General features: G+C 65.9%; 1 protein-coding gene across 1 annotated transcript; it reads right to left on the bottom strand.

Moving 5' to 3' along the window:
* Positions 1-3,061: 3,061 nt before the first annotated feature.
* On the bottom strand, positions 3,062-10,181 carry WDR18 (WD repeat domain 18). Its single transcript, XM_059388441.1, has 10 exons — positions 9,894-10,181; positions 8,733-8,843; positions 6,829-6,962; positions 6,488-6,629; positions 5,915-6,058; positions 5,752-5,816; positions 5,542-5,666; positions 5,206-5,372; positions 4,390-4,458; positions 3,062-4,280 (listed from the first exon to the last, which is right to left on the bottom strand). The coding sequence occupies exons 1-10, from the start codon at positions 10,101-10,103 to the stop codon at positions 4,149-4,151; spliced, it is 1,299 nt and encodes a 432-aa protein (XP_059244424.1). The 5' UTR covers positions 10,104-10,181; the 3' UTR covers positions 3,062-4,148.
* Between the last annotated feature and the right edge of the window lie 2,512 nt (positions 10,182-12,693).

Genomic DNA, 12,693 nt, shown 5'->3' with positions numbered 1-12,693 from the left:
CCGGCGCCGCGGCGGGGCGGCACCGCGGGTGCGGGCGCGCGGGAGGCGGGATCTCTGCGTGGCCCCGCAGCTCGCCGGCCCGCCCCGCGGGGCTGGCGCCTCCCCCCCGGCGCGCCAGGGCGACCTGCGCCCTCGCCCCTCCCGGCCCCTCCCGACGTCAGCCAAGCCCTAGGCGGGAGCAGGACCCACTGCCCAGGGCAGGACACTGAGGCTCACATGGCCACGCCGCGCGGGGTGGGGGTGGGGTGTGGCACCAGGCCACGGGCTCTTCCCAGCTCCCTGCCAGGGGAGTTAGCGCCCCATTCCACAGACGAGAAAACCGATGCTGAGCACCAGGAAGAGATTTTGTGCCAAATTCAGTCCTCACGCTCATTCCTGTTCCATCCCAGGACGCCCCATGCCCCCTCCAGCCTGAGGACATGGCCCACGGCTGTCAGGGAAACTGCGGCCCAGGAGGGGTACGCTGGCCTTCCTGGTCACACAGCAGTGCCGCCCATCTCCACGGCTACCTAGACCAACCCACTTGAGTGCGCTCTGACATCGTGTGCACCCTGGGGAAACTGAGGTAGATCATGTCTGATGGGAACATGCCGGGTAGATCTCCTGCCTCCCGCTGCCGGCAGGGAACTCCTCGGAACAGATTTCAGGACCCGGTGCCAAATGCCCCTGCTCTGAAAAGCACTTCCTGCTTGTCCTCAGCACTTCCTCTCTACCCCACCTGCCTACAATCAGCACATGCCCCGTCAAATTTCTGTAGCTTCTTCTGCTTTTTTTCCCAGTGGCCAACTTCCCCACTCAACTGTAGGAAGGTAAGGGTGGGTCTGGCTTCTTAATGCTGTTTCCAGGGCTTGCACACAGTAGGCACTCTGTAATTGCTTGTTGCTTGAGCTCAAAGACACTTAGGCACTGAGCTTGAGCTCCAACAAGGACACTCTCCACTGCTCCAGAAGCTTCTGCAGCCCTCTGACAGCTACCGTCCTCCAAGCCTTCTCCCGTGACCTCTGCACCTGCAGGCATTGAACGACCCGGGTTCTTCTTGTGGTCCTGGCAACAGCAGGTGCCGAGGAAACACTGGCTGAGCCAGGCCCAGCAGCGTCCTGCACGGACTTCCCTCATCCAGTCTACCCCAGAGGGGCGAAGCGGAGAACACCAAGAGGGTCCCGTGATCCCTCCGGGCCCAGGGCAGCCGCTCTGGCACAGAACCTTCCAGGGCTGATTACTCACACACACACAGCCGTCTCCTTTTGGAGCCAGCACTGGAGAGGCCGGGAGAAAACTCCACCGGATGAATAAAAATGCCGACCGATTGCCAGCCAACAGTAGGGATCCCAGTCTGAGGTGAGTCAGGGATGCTGCGTGGCTTGGTTCTGCCTGCCGAGGCCATAAAGTCCAGCCACCTGGCCAGGCCTCCCAGGACGGGGAGGGTCCCTGATTGCCACCCCACCCGAGGCCAGTGTCCTGCCAGGGGCCCCTCACACCAGGGAGACTGATCGCGTGCCCTGGTCCTGGCCAAGTCCTCAGGGACCAGCTGGGGCTCCTGCCACCCTGCAGTGACATCCCTCTGACAGGAGGACTCCCCAGAATTAGGGACCCGTGTGGCTCAGCGACACTCGGTCAGCAAACACTGCTGCTTTGGTTCTGGGCAGCAGCGGAGCACTGGCCTCTTCCGCTCGCCACCCCCACCCTCCCGTCAGAGGCAGTGAGGAAGGAGCTGGACTCTCCAGGGACCCAGACCTGGGATGGGCTCCCTGACCGCTGTGCCTCAGTTTCCCTACATTTACAAGCTAATTGTTCCTCTCCCAGCTGCAATGCATATTAAACAAGTGAATACACAGAAGGTGTTTTCCCCTAATTGTTTGAGACACGTAAGGAAATGTCCCACCTCAACCGTCTGTAAGCACACTCGCCTGGTCCTGCCGCCAGCCCCGCCCGCCCTCCATCTCCAGAACCTTCCATCCCCCCAGAGACTCTGTCCCCAAAAAGCACGGACTCTCTACCCCCGCCCCAGCCCCCACCCTCTCCTGTGTGTGCTGACGGGACTCCTCTGGGACCCTCCTGGGAGTGGGGTCCTGTGGGATGGGTCCTTCTGGGTCTGGCTGCTCTCACTGAGCCCCGTGTCCTCGGGTCCCTCGGCATCATGGCAGGGGTCAGGGGCCCTCCCTTCCTGAGGCTGGACCGTGCTCCCACATGTGACTGGGCCGCGCCGTGTGTCCTTCTGTGGATGAACACTGGGGTGTGGCCCCCTTTTGGTGATTATAAAGCCGCTGTTGTCCACACGGAGTACAAACACCTCTGAACCCCGGCTTCTGTTCCTTTTGGGGGAGTACCCAAAACTGCACCTGGGGATTCTTCATTCTGCCCGTATCACACCTCCCCCCGACCCCCCAAGCCCAAGGCTACGGCTGCTCCTCTGCCTGCGGTCCGAGGGGTGGCATGGCCAGCACACGCGGGACACCCACGACCGTCGGGCATTGCCGGGGTCTCCCCTGGCCATGACTCCCTGTGACTGGGGGTCAGACTGTGCTTCCACAGGACATGGACACGATCCTGTCGGGATGAGCGGCCACCCTGCGGGACGCCAGCTGTGCACAGGCTCCCCCAGACCCAGAGAGGGTACATACCCTTACCCATGAGGAAACCGAGTCTGGGGCTCAGGGGTGGCATGTGCAGGGCTGTGTGATGGCTGGAGGACATCAGTGGGCCCTGCCCCCGCACGTCTGGGCCTCCAAACTCCCGCTGTGCCCAGAGGGAGCACGGGCAGCCTTCCAGGCAGGCACCGGAGACCGTCTGCATGGCGATGTGCCTGGCTGGCCAGGTGTCCCCCACTGCCCTCAGGCTGGAGTCAGATCCCAGCACCCCCATCCCCAGGAACCAGAAGCCCCATGGTCTCCTCTGCCCCCAGGTGCAGGGACGTGGTGTCACAGCTGGCGGGAACCTCGGACCGAATCCTCGCATGAGCAGTGGGGCACGGCACCCCCAAAGCTTGAAATCCCCAGCTTGTCTCAAGACCCCCTGCCAGCCCCCCTTCCAAGCACCAGGCCCCCAGAATAAGACTCACATCTCCTACCAAAACGTTTAATGGTGGAAGCCGCGTGGGCAGCTGAGGCCACAGGCACCGGGGGGGATCGGGGAGCCACACCTGAAACCCTCCCCTACCTTCCAGACCTGGGCACCAAGCCACGAGGACGGAGCCCTGCCAGCAGAGGGGAACAGGCAGCCCCCGTGCTCTGGGGCGGGGAACGGAGCGCCAAGCCCCCAGCCGTCTGGGCCGGCACGGCCAGGACCCGGCCGGCTCCTTGCTGTGACCTCATCCCCAGCCTGGCCTTGGGAGGATGCTCTGTGTGTGGTGGGGCTTTTGGCATCATGGCCCTGTGAGCCAGCAAGACCCCTCCCCTGGCTCGGGGAGGGCAGGCCCCTCAGGCCCCACCTCGGCTGCTGTGCGGCTGGACCACGGGCTGGGGTGCAGGGCCTGAGAGCACAAACCCAGCGTGGACCGGCTCTGGCTGCAGCTGCGACCACACGGATTTTCTGGATCATTAAGCCAAGCTGCTAGTCAGGGACAGCGTTCTGGAAGGTTCCAAGGATTGCTGGGGCCCATGTGTCTGGGCTGGGCTCCAGGGACTGGCTGGCTGCGGGTCACGTCCCTAGCGCAGTACGGACACCTGGCCTCCCTCCGAACTTTTGTGCCAACAAGAAACACTGTCGCTGAGCGGGGTGGGCACACATCCCTCTGGTGGACCCTGGCCCAGGACCGTCCACCTGCGAGCCAGCTGCCCCGACTCAGGGTGGGGGGACTCGGGGGAGGCTACTGGAGGAACGGGAGGACCACACTGTGCTCTCTGAACCGCGCGCACCCCCAGAAAGCGCCCCCCCAGCATCCCTCCCACCGAGCGTGGCCCGGCCCTCCCAGGGGAGCCATGGCCCTGGGGCAGTTGACAAGGGTCTGGAAGTCTGAGAACCGTGGCTTCAGGGACCTGCCACAGGTCCTGGTGAGCGCGGGGGCCGCCCCCTGGCACAGAGAGGAGCCCAGAGAAAAGGCGCTTTTAGTCCTTTTGTTAAAAACAGAACAGCACCAAAAGGCCCCGCGGAGCACAGCGGCCGAGCCCCGGGAGCACGGCCCCTCGCGGGGCAAGCGCTCCCAGCGTGGCTCACTTGGCCGGGCGCGTGATGACGCGCGTGGAGAAGTCGAACAGGTCGCGGTTGACTTTGCGCAGGTTCCGCACCTCGTCCTCCAGCTCGGCCACACGGACCCGCAGCTGGTCCTGGCCGCCCAGGACGCTCTGTGGAGGGACCGGGGCTCAGAGGCCAGGAAGCCGGGGGGAGCCGTCCCCACGGCCAGCGCAGGACTCAGGCGCGCCAGCTCCCCGCCGGCCTGCCGGCCGCACCCACCTTCTCCATCGTGCTGCTCATCACCCCGTGTAGCTGCTCCGCCCGCTCCAAGTGGCTGGGCTCCGAGCCCTGCGGCACAGGACGCTCCCTGTCAGTGCCCCAGGGGCCCAGGGCAGCGCACCCCTGGGAGGGAGACGCCTGCCCGACACCCGCCCACCGCAGGGGAGACAGGTGAGGAGCCCCCACCGCGCGGGGTGCGGAACCCGGGCTCTGTCAAGGCTGCGGGCTCCAATCCCCCATGCTTCCGTCTACTCCCGCCGAGGACTCTGCCCCACAAGGCCCGGGGACGGGGCGCTCGGAGACCAAGGTCAGGCAGGCTCCCAACAGCAGGCCAGTCGGTCGGCCCATGCCTCCAGCCCCGGGCACAGCCTGCCGCCCGGCCCAGCGACACGACTGATTGCTGCCGAGGCCGGGAGGCGGTCTGTGTCCTGCTGGACAGCGTCTGGGCACACGGCCCTTGGCCGGCCACCGGATGCTCTGCAGAGCCAGACGCCGGGCTCTCTCAGGACAGCTGCGGTCCCTTGCCGAGAGGCTCGTGGGGCTCCAGGCACGGAGACCATGGAGCACCGGCACAGCCCAGAGACAGGCAGGGGCCCTGGGCCTGGGGGGCAGACGGGCGTTCCGTGGGCACCCACTGGGGTGGGTGCCAGGGGTACCAGCGCCTTCCCATCAGGCTCTGCTCCCTGCTCTGCTCCCTGGCGTGCACGTCTGCTCTGCACTCCCTGGCTCCTCCCGGAGAAGGACTCAGTCGCCACCCTGACCCCCGCACAACGCCCCGAGTGGCACAAGCAGGCGTCCCTGGGGGGCGGGGCCCACCTGCTGGTGGAGGCCAAGGCGCAGCGTGAAGCCCCCGCGGTGGGGCTCGTCCCCGTGCTCGGCGCCCAGCAGGTGCCTGTTGAAGTGCGGCAGGGGCAGGCCCGGCCGGAAGTCCGAGCTCAGCATGCTGACCGGTGCCAGCATGATGGCGGCGTTGGTCACGGGACCTGCAGGGGGTGGGGGGGTGTCACGGTCACAGCACGCCAGCCAACCTCCTCCCCTGCACCCCCGGACGTGGGCCGCGGACACTGCCGCCCCCCCCCCCCCCCCGCAACGCCCCGTGCTTCCCAGACAGGAGGAGCTCCAGCTGTCCCCACCCGTTCCCGGGTGCCTCACCTTTGAGGGTCACGGTCCTGATGCACTGCTTGCTCTGGGTGTCCCATAGGCGCACGGTCTCGTCATGGGAGCCCGAGAGCAGCACGCTGCCGTCGGTGGACACAGACAGACAGGTCACCTGGTTCCTGGGGACAGACATGGGGACCTTGAGCCAAGAGCGAGAAAATGGGGTCCCTTCTGCCCCCACCCCGGTGTCCACAGCCCCCGCACCTGTGCCCTCTGAACACCTTCCCGCTGTCCTGCTCCGGCTGGAAGCTCTTCTCTTTCTGCCCAGGCTGTGGAGGCCAAGAGGGCCCCTGAGCCACGCCAGCCCCAGGCCCCCCCGAGCCCCCCGGGCCCCCGGCTCCCCACCCCCGGCTCCCGCGGTACTCACCCAGGTGCAGAGATCCACCTGGAAGATGGAGCCATCACTGCCGCCGCAGAACACGTGGTACTCGGCTAGGTCCATGGTCACGGCCATGATGCCCACGTCGAAAAGCACGGACAGCAATAGATCGCCCGACGAGATCTCCCACAGCTGGGGGTGCGGGTGGGCGTGGGACTCCAGACCCCCGGGGAACCGGAACCACAGCCACCACCCACGGGGCCCTGGGGGCTGAGACCCAGTCTGCCCTGGGACGCGACTTGGCTCTCGTGCCCGTGACCCCTGCGTTAGAGCCCCCTCGTGTGCCAGGCAAAGCCCTGAGGGCTGCACTGGCCTCAAATCCCCCGAGGTCTAGCCGGCGAGCTGCCAGGAGCAGGCAGCCAAGTGGGAATTTCCAAGCCGACACAGGCCCAGGCCATCCACCCTCTGGATGTCCTTGAGGCCGGAAGCGTCAGGGGATTAGAACTGTCTGGAGCTGGCAGCCCGGGGGATGGAGACCGCTCACGGGCTCAAGCTGGCCAAGAGGCCATCAGCTCCCGGGACATGACTCAGACCCACTTGGGGTGTGTGGGGCGGCGCTACCTTCACTGTCTGGTCCAGGGAGGAGGAGGCTACCCGGGCCAGGGGTCCCCCAAAGCCACAGTGCAGGTCCGTGATGGGCAAGGTGTGGCGAGACCAGACGTGCCGGGGGGACGGGGTCCTGGAGGGGTCTGCCTGCAGCACACTGTGTGAAGGGAGCAGACCTCAGCAGGGGTGGGGGGGCCACCTGGCCACCAGACCCCTCCCAGCCCCGAAGCTCCAGAGGCTCCCCATGGCCCCTGGACAGGCAGTCACCGCCACCCCCAGCCCACCCTAGGGCCCTGGCCTGGCTCTGCCCATGGGCTCTGCGGCCAGACCCAGAACCCGGGGGGCCCGGCCTCTACCTGCACAGGCCCCACACTAGCACCAGGCAGTCCTTGCCCCCCGAAAGGAAGTGGCTGCTGTCCCCCGTGAACTGCAGGCACGACACGTCCTGGTAGTGGCGGCTCAGGATGACCAGAAGGTTCCCTGTGGAGACCTGTGCGGGCGCACACAGGTCAGGGTAGGACACAGGGTGCCGCCCCCGCCCCCCGCAGCCAGGTCAGGTGGAGGCCCTTGGGGACAGCCTGCCCTCCCCTCCCCCGGCAGTCTGGAAGGAACACCCAGGCATGGCGGGCCGCCCCTCCTCCCAGCTGTCCTGCCTGCGCCTGTTCCCATCGTGTCCCCAAGTGGAGGACGGTGTGGTCTGAGCTCCCACCCCCAGTCCAGCCACCCTGACCTCTGACTCCTGGGTGTCAGGTGCCCGAGGACCCCCTTCCAGTGCACGGCGAGGGAGTGATGTCACCACGGTCTCCGGGGAGGGCAGGGCCCATCTGCGTGGAGCAGAGCGGCCACAGAGGCAGCTGCTGGAAGCGTGGGCCCCTCTGTTCAGGACCCGGGAGCAGGAAGTCACAGTCTTCAGATGCCACCCCGTGGGGATGGGTCAGTGGCTGGGGCTGAGGGACGGGGGACACCCCAGGCGGCAGAGACAGGGGAGCCCATCACACCACCCGGGCAGCGGGGCGGGCTGGGGGCCCAGACTCTGTTGTGAGCTGGACTGTGTTCTCCTAGTGCACGTTCCCATCCTGACCCCTGGGACCAAGCCTTGCTTGAATAATGGAGCTCTGCGGGCCTAGCCCGTGCAGACTAAGGTCATGCTGGAACGCGGTGGCCCTACACCTGAGGAGTCGTGTCCTTACAGGAGGAAACCTGGAGGCACACACCCTTCTCCCCACCCCAGAGACCCTGCTGAGGATTCCCAGCCTCCCTCCCTGGCCGCGTCTACACCGAGGGAGGGGGGAGAGCCCAACAGTGGCTGATGCCAGACTCTGGCCATCAGCCCCAGGGGCCGCCTGGGATCGGCTGTGTGGGGCGCCCCCTTGTGGTCACGGCTCACCCCGGCCCGGAAAGCTCGGAGGGAGTCGGGGAGCCAGGACCAGACAGGAGGGTTCAGGGGCAAGGCCCAGGAGGCCCCTGCTGGGCAGAGTTGACACGCATTTCTGCCCGGGACCCCTGCACCAAGACAAGGATTTCTACCATGATGGGCCACCTGAGAACCCCCCGCCTCAGTCTCCCTCCCTGCGTCAAAGCAACTGCTCCCTAGTTTTTGAACCACGTGCCAGGGTTTCCAAGTCGCAGGAGTGAAATAACTACGCCGCCTCCCAATTCTGCGGCGCTCCGAGACCTCTGGGGAAAGGACAAATGTCATCTTACAGGCGTGGACAAGCTCGAGAAAGGCAGAGCGTGGTCACGTGTCCATGGTCTGGCCCCAAGCCCTGCATGGCCTGTGCTGGAGGTGAAGTGGGTCTCCCCAACCCACACATAACCAGCTGCTGGGGGCAATACGGCCTAAACTTTTTTCTTTTTAAATACCTTTTTTTTTTTAAAGATTTTATTTATTTATTTAACAGACCGAGATCACAAGCAGGCAGAGAGGCAAGTGGCGGGTGGGGGAAGCAGGCTCCCCGCTGAGCAGAGAGCCCGGAGTGGGGCTCGATCCCAGGATCCTGGGATCATGACCTGAGCCCAAGGCAGAGGTTTTAACCCACAGAGACACCCAGGTACCCTCTTGTTAAATACCTCATTTACTTATTTGAAAGAGAAAGCATGAGAAAGGGAGAAAGAGGCCACAGAGAAGCAGACTTCCTGCTGAGCAGGGAGCCCGACCCAGGACTTGATCCCAGGACCCTGAGACCATGGCCTACGTCCCAGGCAGATGCTTTACTGACTGTGCCACCCGGGGGCCCGGACCAAGTCCCCCACCTCTCACCTCCCACAGGTAGATGCTCTCCGCAATCCCCGCCAGGACATAGAGGCCATTGGGGGACGTGGTCAGACAGGTGACAGGCCCAGGACACATGATCTTCTGCTGGAGCTGGTCCTAGGGAGACAGAAACCTCTGAGCTTCACGTGGAACTCAGGAGCGAGGGGGCAGAGAGGAGCCAGAAGGAGAGGCACGAAAGAGGGTGGCGTGAACACAGCGAGGCCCGTGGAGAAGCCAACCGCTGGTCAGGCTTTGCAGCGGGGAGGGGAGGCCTGCAGACTGTCAGAAGGAAGCGGCCGGAAGCAGAAGGGCGCTTACTCTGGGGGTGGTGGTCAAGGCACGGACGGTCCAGGAGGGGCTGAGAGCCCAACGGCCCCCGGCCTGGCTTCCTAAGGTCTGGCCTGTCACCCTGACCCTCAGTTTCTTTGTCTAAGGAGACTTCATGACCGTGTGCGGCGGCACCAGGCACAGTGAGAGAAAGAGCTTGTGCCACGGCTTCAGTCGGCAGAACCGAGCGGCCCCAAGCGCCACAGGTTGTATACTGGGTGTTTTATTTATTTATTTGGCAGACAGAGGTCACAAGCAGAGAGAGAGGAGGAAGCAGGCTCCCCGCTGAGCAGAGAGCCCGATGCGGGGCTCCATCCCAGGACCCTGAGACCATGACCCGAGCCCAAGGCAGAGGCTCCACCCGCTGAGCCCCCCAGGCCCCCGCGTTTGTACGAGGAGACCCATGGGCCCTTACCGGGAAGGGTATCTGCTTTTAGGGGAAACAAACCCATCACTCTCCGGGGCCTGGGACACCCCCTCCTGAGACCGGAGACCCACGGAAACCCAGAGTCCTCCCTTTAATTGAATTTCGCGCCCCCAGGGCTGTCCCCCCCCCCCCAGCCCATCAAGGACCACAGCCCCGAAGACCTGCACCCCACCGCCCACCGCCCACCCTCCGTCCTCCGCGCGCGCGCAGCGCCCCACGTGACCCCGCCCGCCGGGCGCGCGCCTCCCTCCTCCGAACCCCCCGACTCGCGCATGCGCAGTGCACCCCCCGGGCTCCCCATCCCCACCCGGGTTCCGGGAGCGTGCGGCCCCCACCGACCCTTCGCCCGACCCCACCCTCGAGCGCCCCGCGCCCTCTCCACGAAGCGCGGGCCAGGGCGCGCGCCGCCGCACCTTCCGCTGCAGCTCCCAGGCGCTGATGTAGTTCTTGCCCAGCTGCGCCGCCAGCAGGTACTCGCCATTGAGCAGCGCCAGGCCGCGGGGTCCGGCCTGGCCGCCGCGGTACGTGAGCAGGTTGGCGCCCGAATGCAGCTCCCACACCACGCAGCTCCACAGCTGGGCCGCCGAGTCCGTACACACGGCCACTTCCATGGGAGCAGCCATGTTGCCGCCGGCCGCGCCCCGGAAGTGCGTCACGCCAGCGAGACGCGGGCTCCCGCGCCGCGGGCTAGAGCGCCGCCCACGTCACCCGGCGGCGGCGCGAGCGAGGGGCGCTGGCCACGTGCTCCGCGCGCGGCCCGCGGGTGACCCGGGCTCCGTCCCCCGCCCGGCGTCCGGTCGAGGGGCGCCCCGCGTAGCCGGAGACCGTGGCAGGAGGCCCCAGCCCCGAGTCGCTGTGGAGACCGTGGCCCGGGGCCGCCTGCAGCGGCCGGTCCGGCCCGGCCGGTTCCGCGGGGCTTTTCCCCGAGTGACCCCCGCTCTGGAGTCTTGCTGTGCGGGCCGCAGGGTCCGGCTCGCGCGCGCGACACGTGCGACGGCCCGTGGACCCCGTCCGCCTGCCCCGAGCCCTGCTCCCTTCCGGAGCTCGGTGCGGGCCGCCGGGGCCCTCCGGCCGCGTGTCCGAACGGCGGGCAGTGCCTGGAGTGCGCTCGAGGGGAGCCCTCGTGACCGTCCGCGGCCGCCGGAGCAGGACGGAGGCCCGGGGTCGCCCACCCCGCGCCGCGAGGCCCGAGAGGCCGGGCGCCCCACGGCCGGACCGGGCGCCCCACGGCCGGACCGAGCACCCGGCGCCCCACGGCCCGTCGGAGCACCCGGCGCCCCGCCTGGCGGGGGGAGGGGAGGAGTCCGCAGCCCCGGCCTCGGCCGCTGGGCGGCAGGCGCGAGCCTCCGACCGGGAGGCCGGACCCGGAAGGGGCTTCCGCTTTGGCCTCTGCGCCCAGCCCTGGGGCCGCGGGAGCTCTGGGGAGGGAGGGGTTCGCAGGGGCCTGCCCCGTTTGGGGGCCTGGAAGAGGGGTTTCCCAGAGCGGCTGTCGCTTGAGCAGGCAACTGGCGACCAGGGAGGGAAAGGAGGGCAGAGGAATGTGCAAAGGCCCTGAGGCCGAGGCCGAGGCTGGAGGCTGGAGCAGGGCCACGCAGGGCCTGGGGCAGTGGGGAGCCTGGATTTTAGTTTATCCTGGGGTGGGTGAGGGAGCATAAAAGACGTCAGGACGTTTTTAAGTTGCAGAGAGCTGAGTGTGTGAGCCCCAGCGGCTATCAGATGGCGACACTCTGGCGGGGCTCCTGGTTCAGTTTGCAAGTAGAAACAATGGTTCCTGATTTCCCGCCCCAGAACCTCTGATGTCGCTGTTTCCTCCATTATTTTTTTAAGATTTTATTTAGTTGATATCAGAAGTGAGCAAAGTCGCAGGCGCAAAGTTGGGGGGGGGGCAGGCTCCCCATTGAGCAGAGAGCCTGATGGGAGGCTCTATCCCAGGACCCTGAGACCATGACCTGAGCCGAAGGCAGACGCTTAACCCACTGAGCCACGCAGGCGCCCCACAAATGTTGTTTTGGAAGTGGGAATGAGAAAAACAAAATACCAGGAATACTAACTACACTTTCCAAACATGGGTTTCCCCAAATCAGACCTTGCTTTGAACCCTGAACCCCTGGCAGTCTGTGGAATCCCGCTTGAGAATGACCACATCGTGTGGCTCCCAGGAGTGGGCCCAGGCAGCCTTGGGAACAGCGACTCAGAACTTGCATCTGCGCTTTCGAGCTGTGGAGCAGATCACAGTGAGGTCTGGGCCTCCGTGTCCCCATGGGCACCGCAGGGACACTGTGGTTTCCCACAGCTACGGATCTTGCTCCGGGGTCTGTCTCCGGTTTCGGAGGCCTGGAGGTTTCCAAATTCCTGGATTCTGGGACATGGGGCAGGCCCAGCAGATGTGGGTTGCAGAGTTCTAAGCTTGGTGCCCAGAGGGTGCCGGTGGTGGGTGGTGGGTGGTGGGCGCTCCGGCAGGGGGAGGCCCAGGGGGCAGGAAGCATAGCTGGCTGGCAGGCCCAGCTCCTCATAAGCCTCCTTCCCCTGCACTCCTCCCAGGAGGTCAGAGGTCACCCCACCCCCAGCCCAGCGAGTGTGGAATGAGGACAGACCAGTTGTATCAGAAGGGCGGGACAGCCACCACACTTTGGGGGGGGTCTAGGACCACCCAGTCGCCAGACCTCCTTGATGCCAGCTGGGTGGGTGCCTGGTCCCAAACCCCAGGCTGCGAGGGTGTGGCTGCAGTGGTGGAAGCAGGAAGGGGGAAACTGAGGCACAGAGACATTCCCTCCTCTTCCCCCACTCCCAGTCTAAGCCCTGAATTCTTAATTTATTCCTTTTTCAATACTGAGCACAGTTCTGTGGGTAGTGGGGACACACTGTTGAGCCAGAGCAGACCCCAGCGTTCTGGGGTCCCAGCCCAGGGGGGCCTTTCTTACCCGGGACACTCCCCCACCCCCACCCCGCCTGTCCTGTACACCAGCGATGACGGGAGGGAGGGTGACTCAGGTGAAAACCCTTTCCTTGCGGTAGCCAGGCTCCGAGCCCAGCTCCTTGCAGGCTCCCAAAGCTCTGCTCTTCAGGTGCTGAAGGGTTCCTCCCGGGAGCCTCGCGCCTCCTAGCATGGGAGGTGGAGGCTGGCAGGCTCCTGGAAGCTGTGACGGCCCGAGCCCTCCCTGGTGCCCCTGGAGCCGTGTGACCTCAGGGCTTCCTGCCCCGGATCTCAGCCTC

This window comes from Mustela nigripes, chromosome 2 (assembly GCF_022355385.1).
Source record: "Mustela nigripes isolate SB6536 chromosome 2, MUSNIG.SB6536, whole genome shotgun sequence".
In the NCBI taxonomy this organism is placed as follows: domain Eukaryota; kingdom Metazoa; phylum Chordata; class Mammalia; order Carnivora; family Mustelidae; genus Mustela; species Mustela nigripes.
The sequence above is the reverse complement of the archived record's forward strand: the minus strand, read 5'-3'. Positions and strand labels throughout refer to the sequence as shown.

Excerpts from the sequence above, each read along its gene's own strand:
- WDR18 (XM_059388441.1), bottom strand. The coding sequence starts at position 10,103 with ATGGCTGCTCCCATGGAAGTGGCCGTGTGTACGGACTCGGCGGCCCAG. Across the intron at positions 6,963-8,732 it reads AGAGCATCTACCTGTGGGAG|GTCTCCACAGGGAACCTTCT; the intron begins GTGAGAGGTGGG and ends GCGCCCGCACAG. Across the intron at positions 6,059-6,487 it reads CCCTGGACCAGACAGTGAAG|CTGTGGGAGATCTCGTCGGG; the intron begins GTAGCGCCGCCC and ends CCGCACCCCCAG.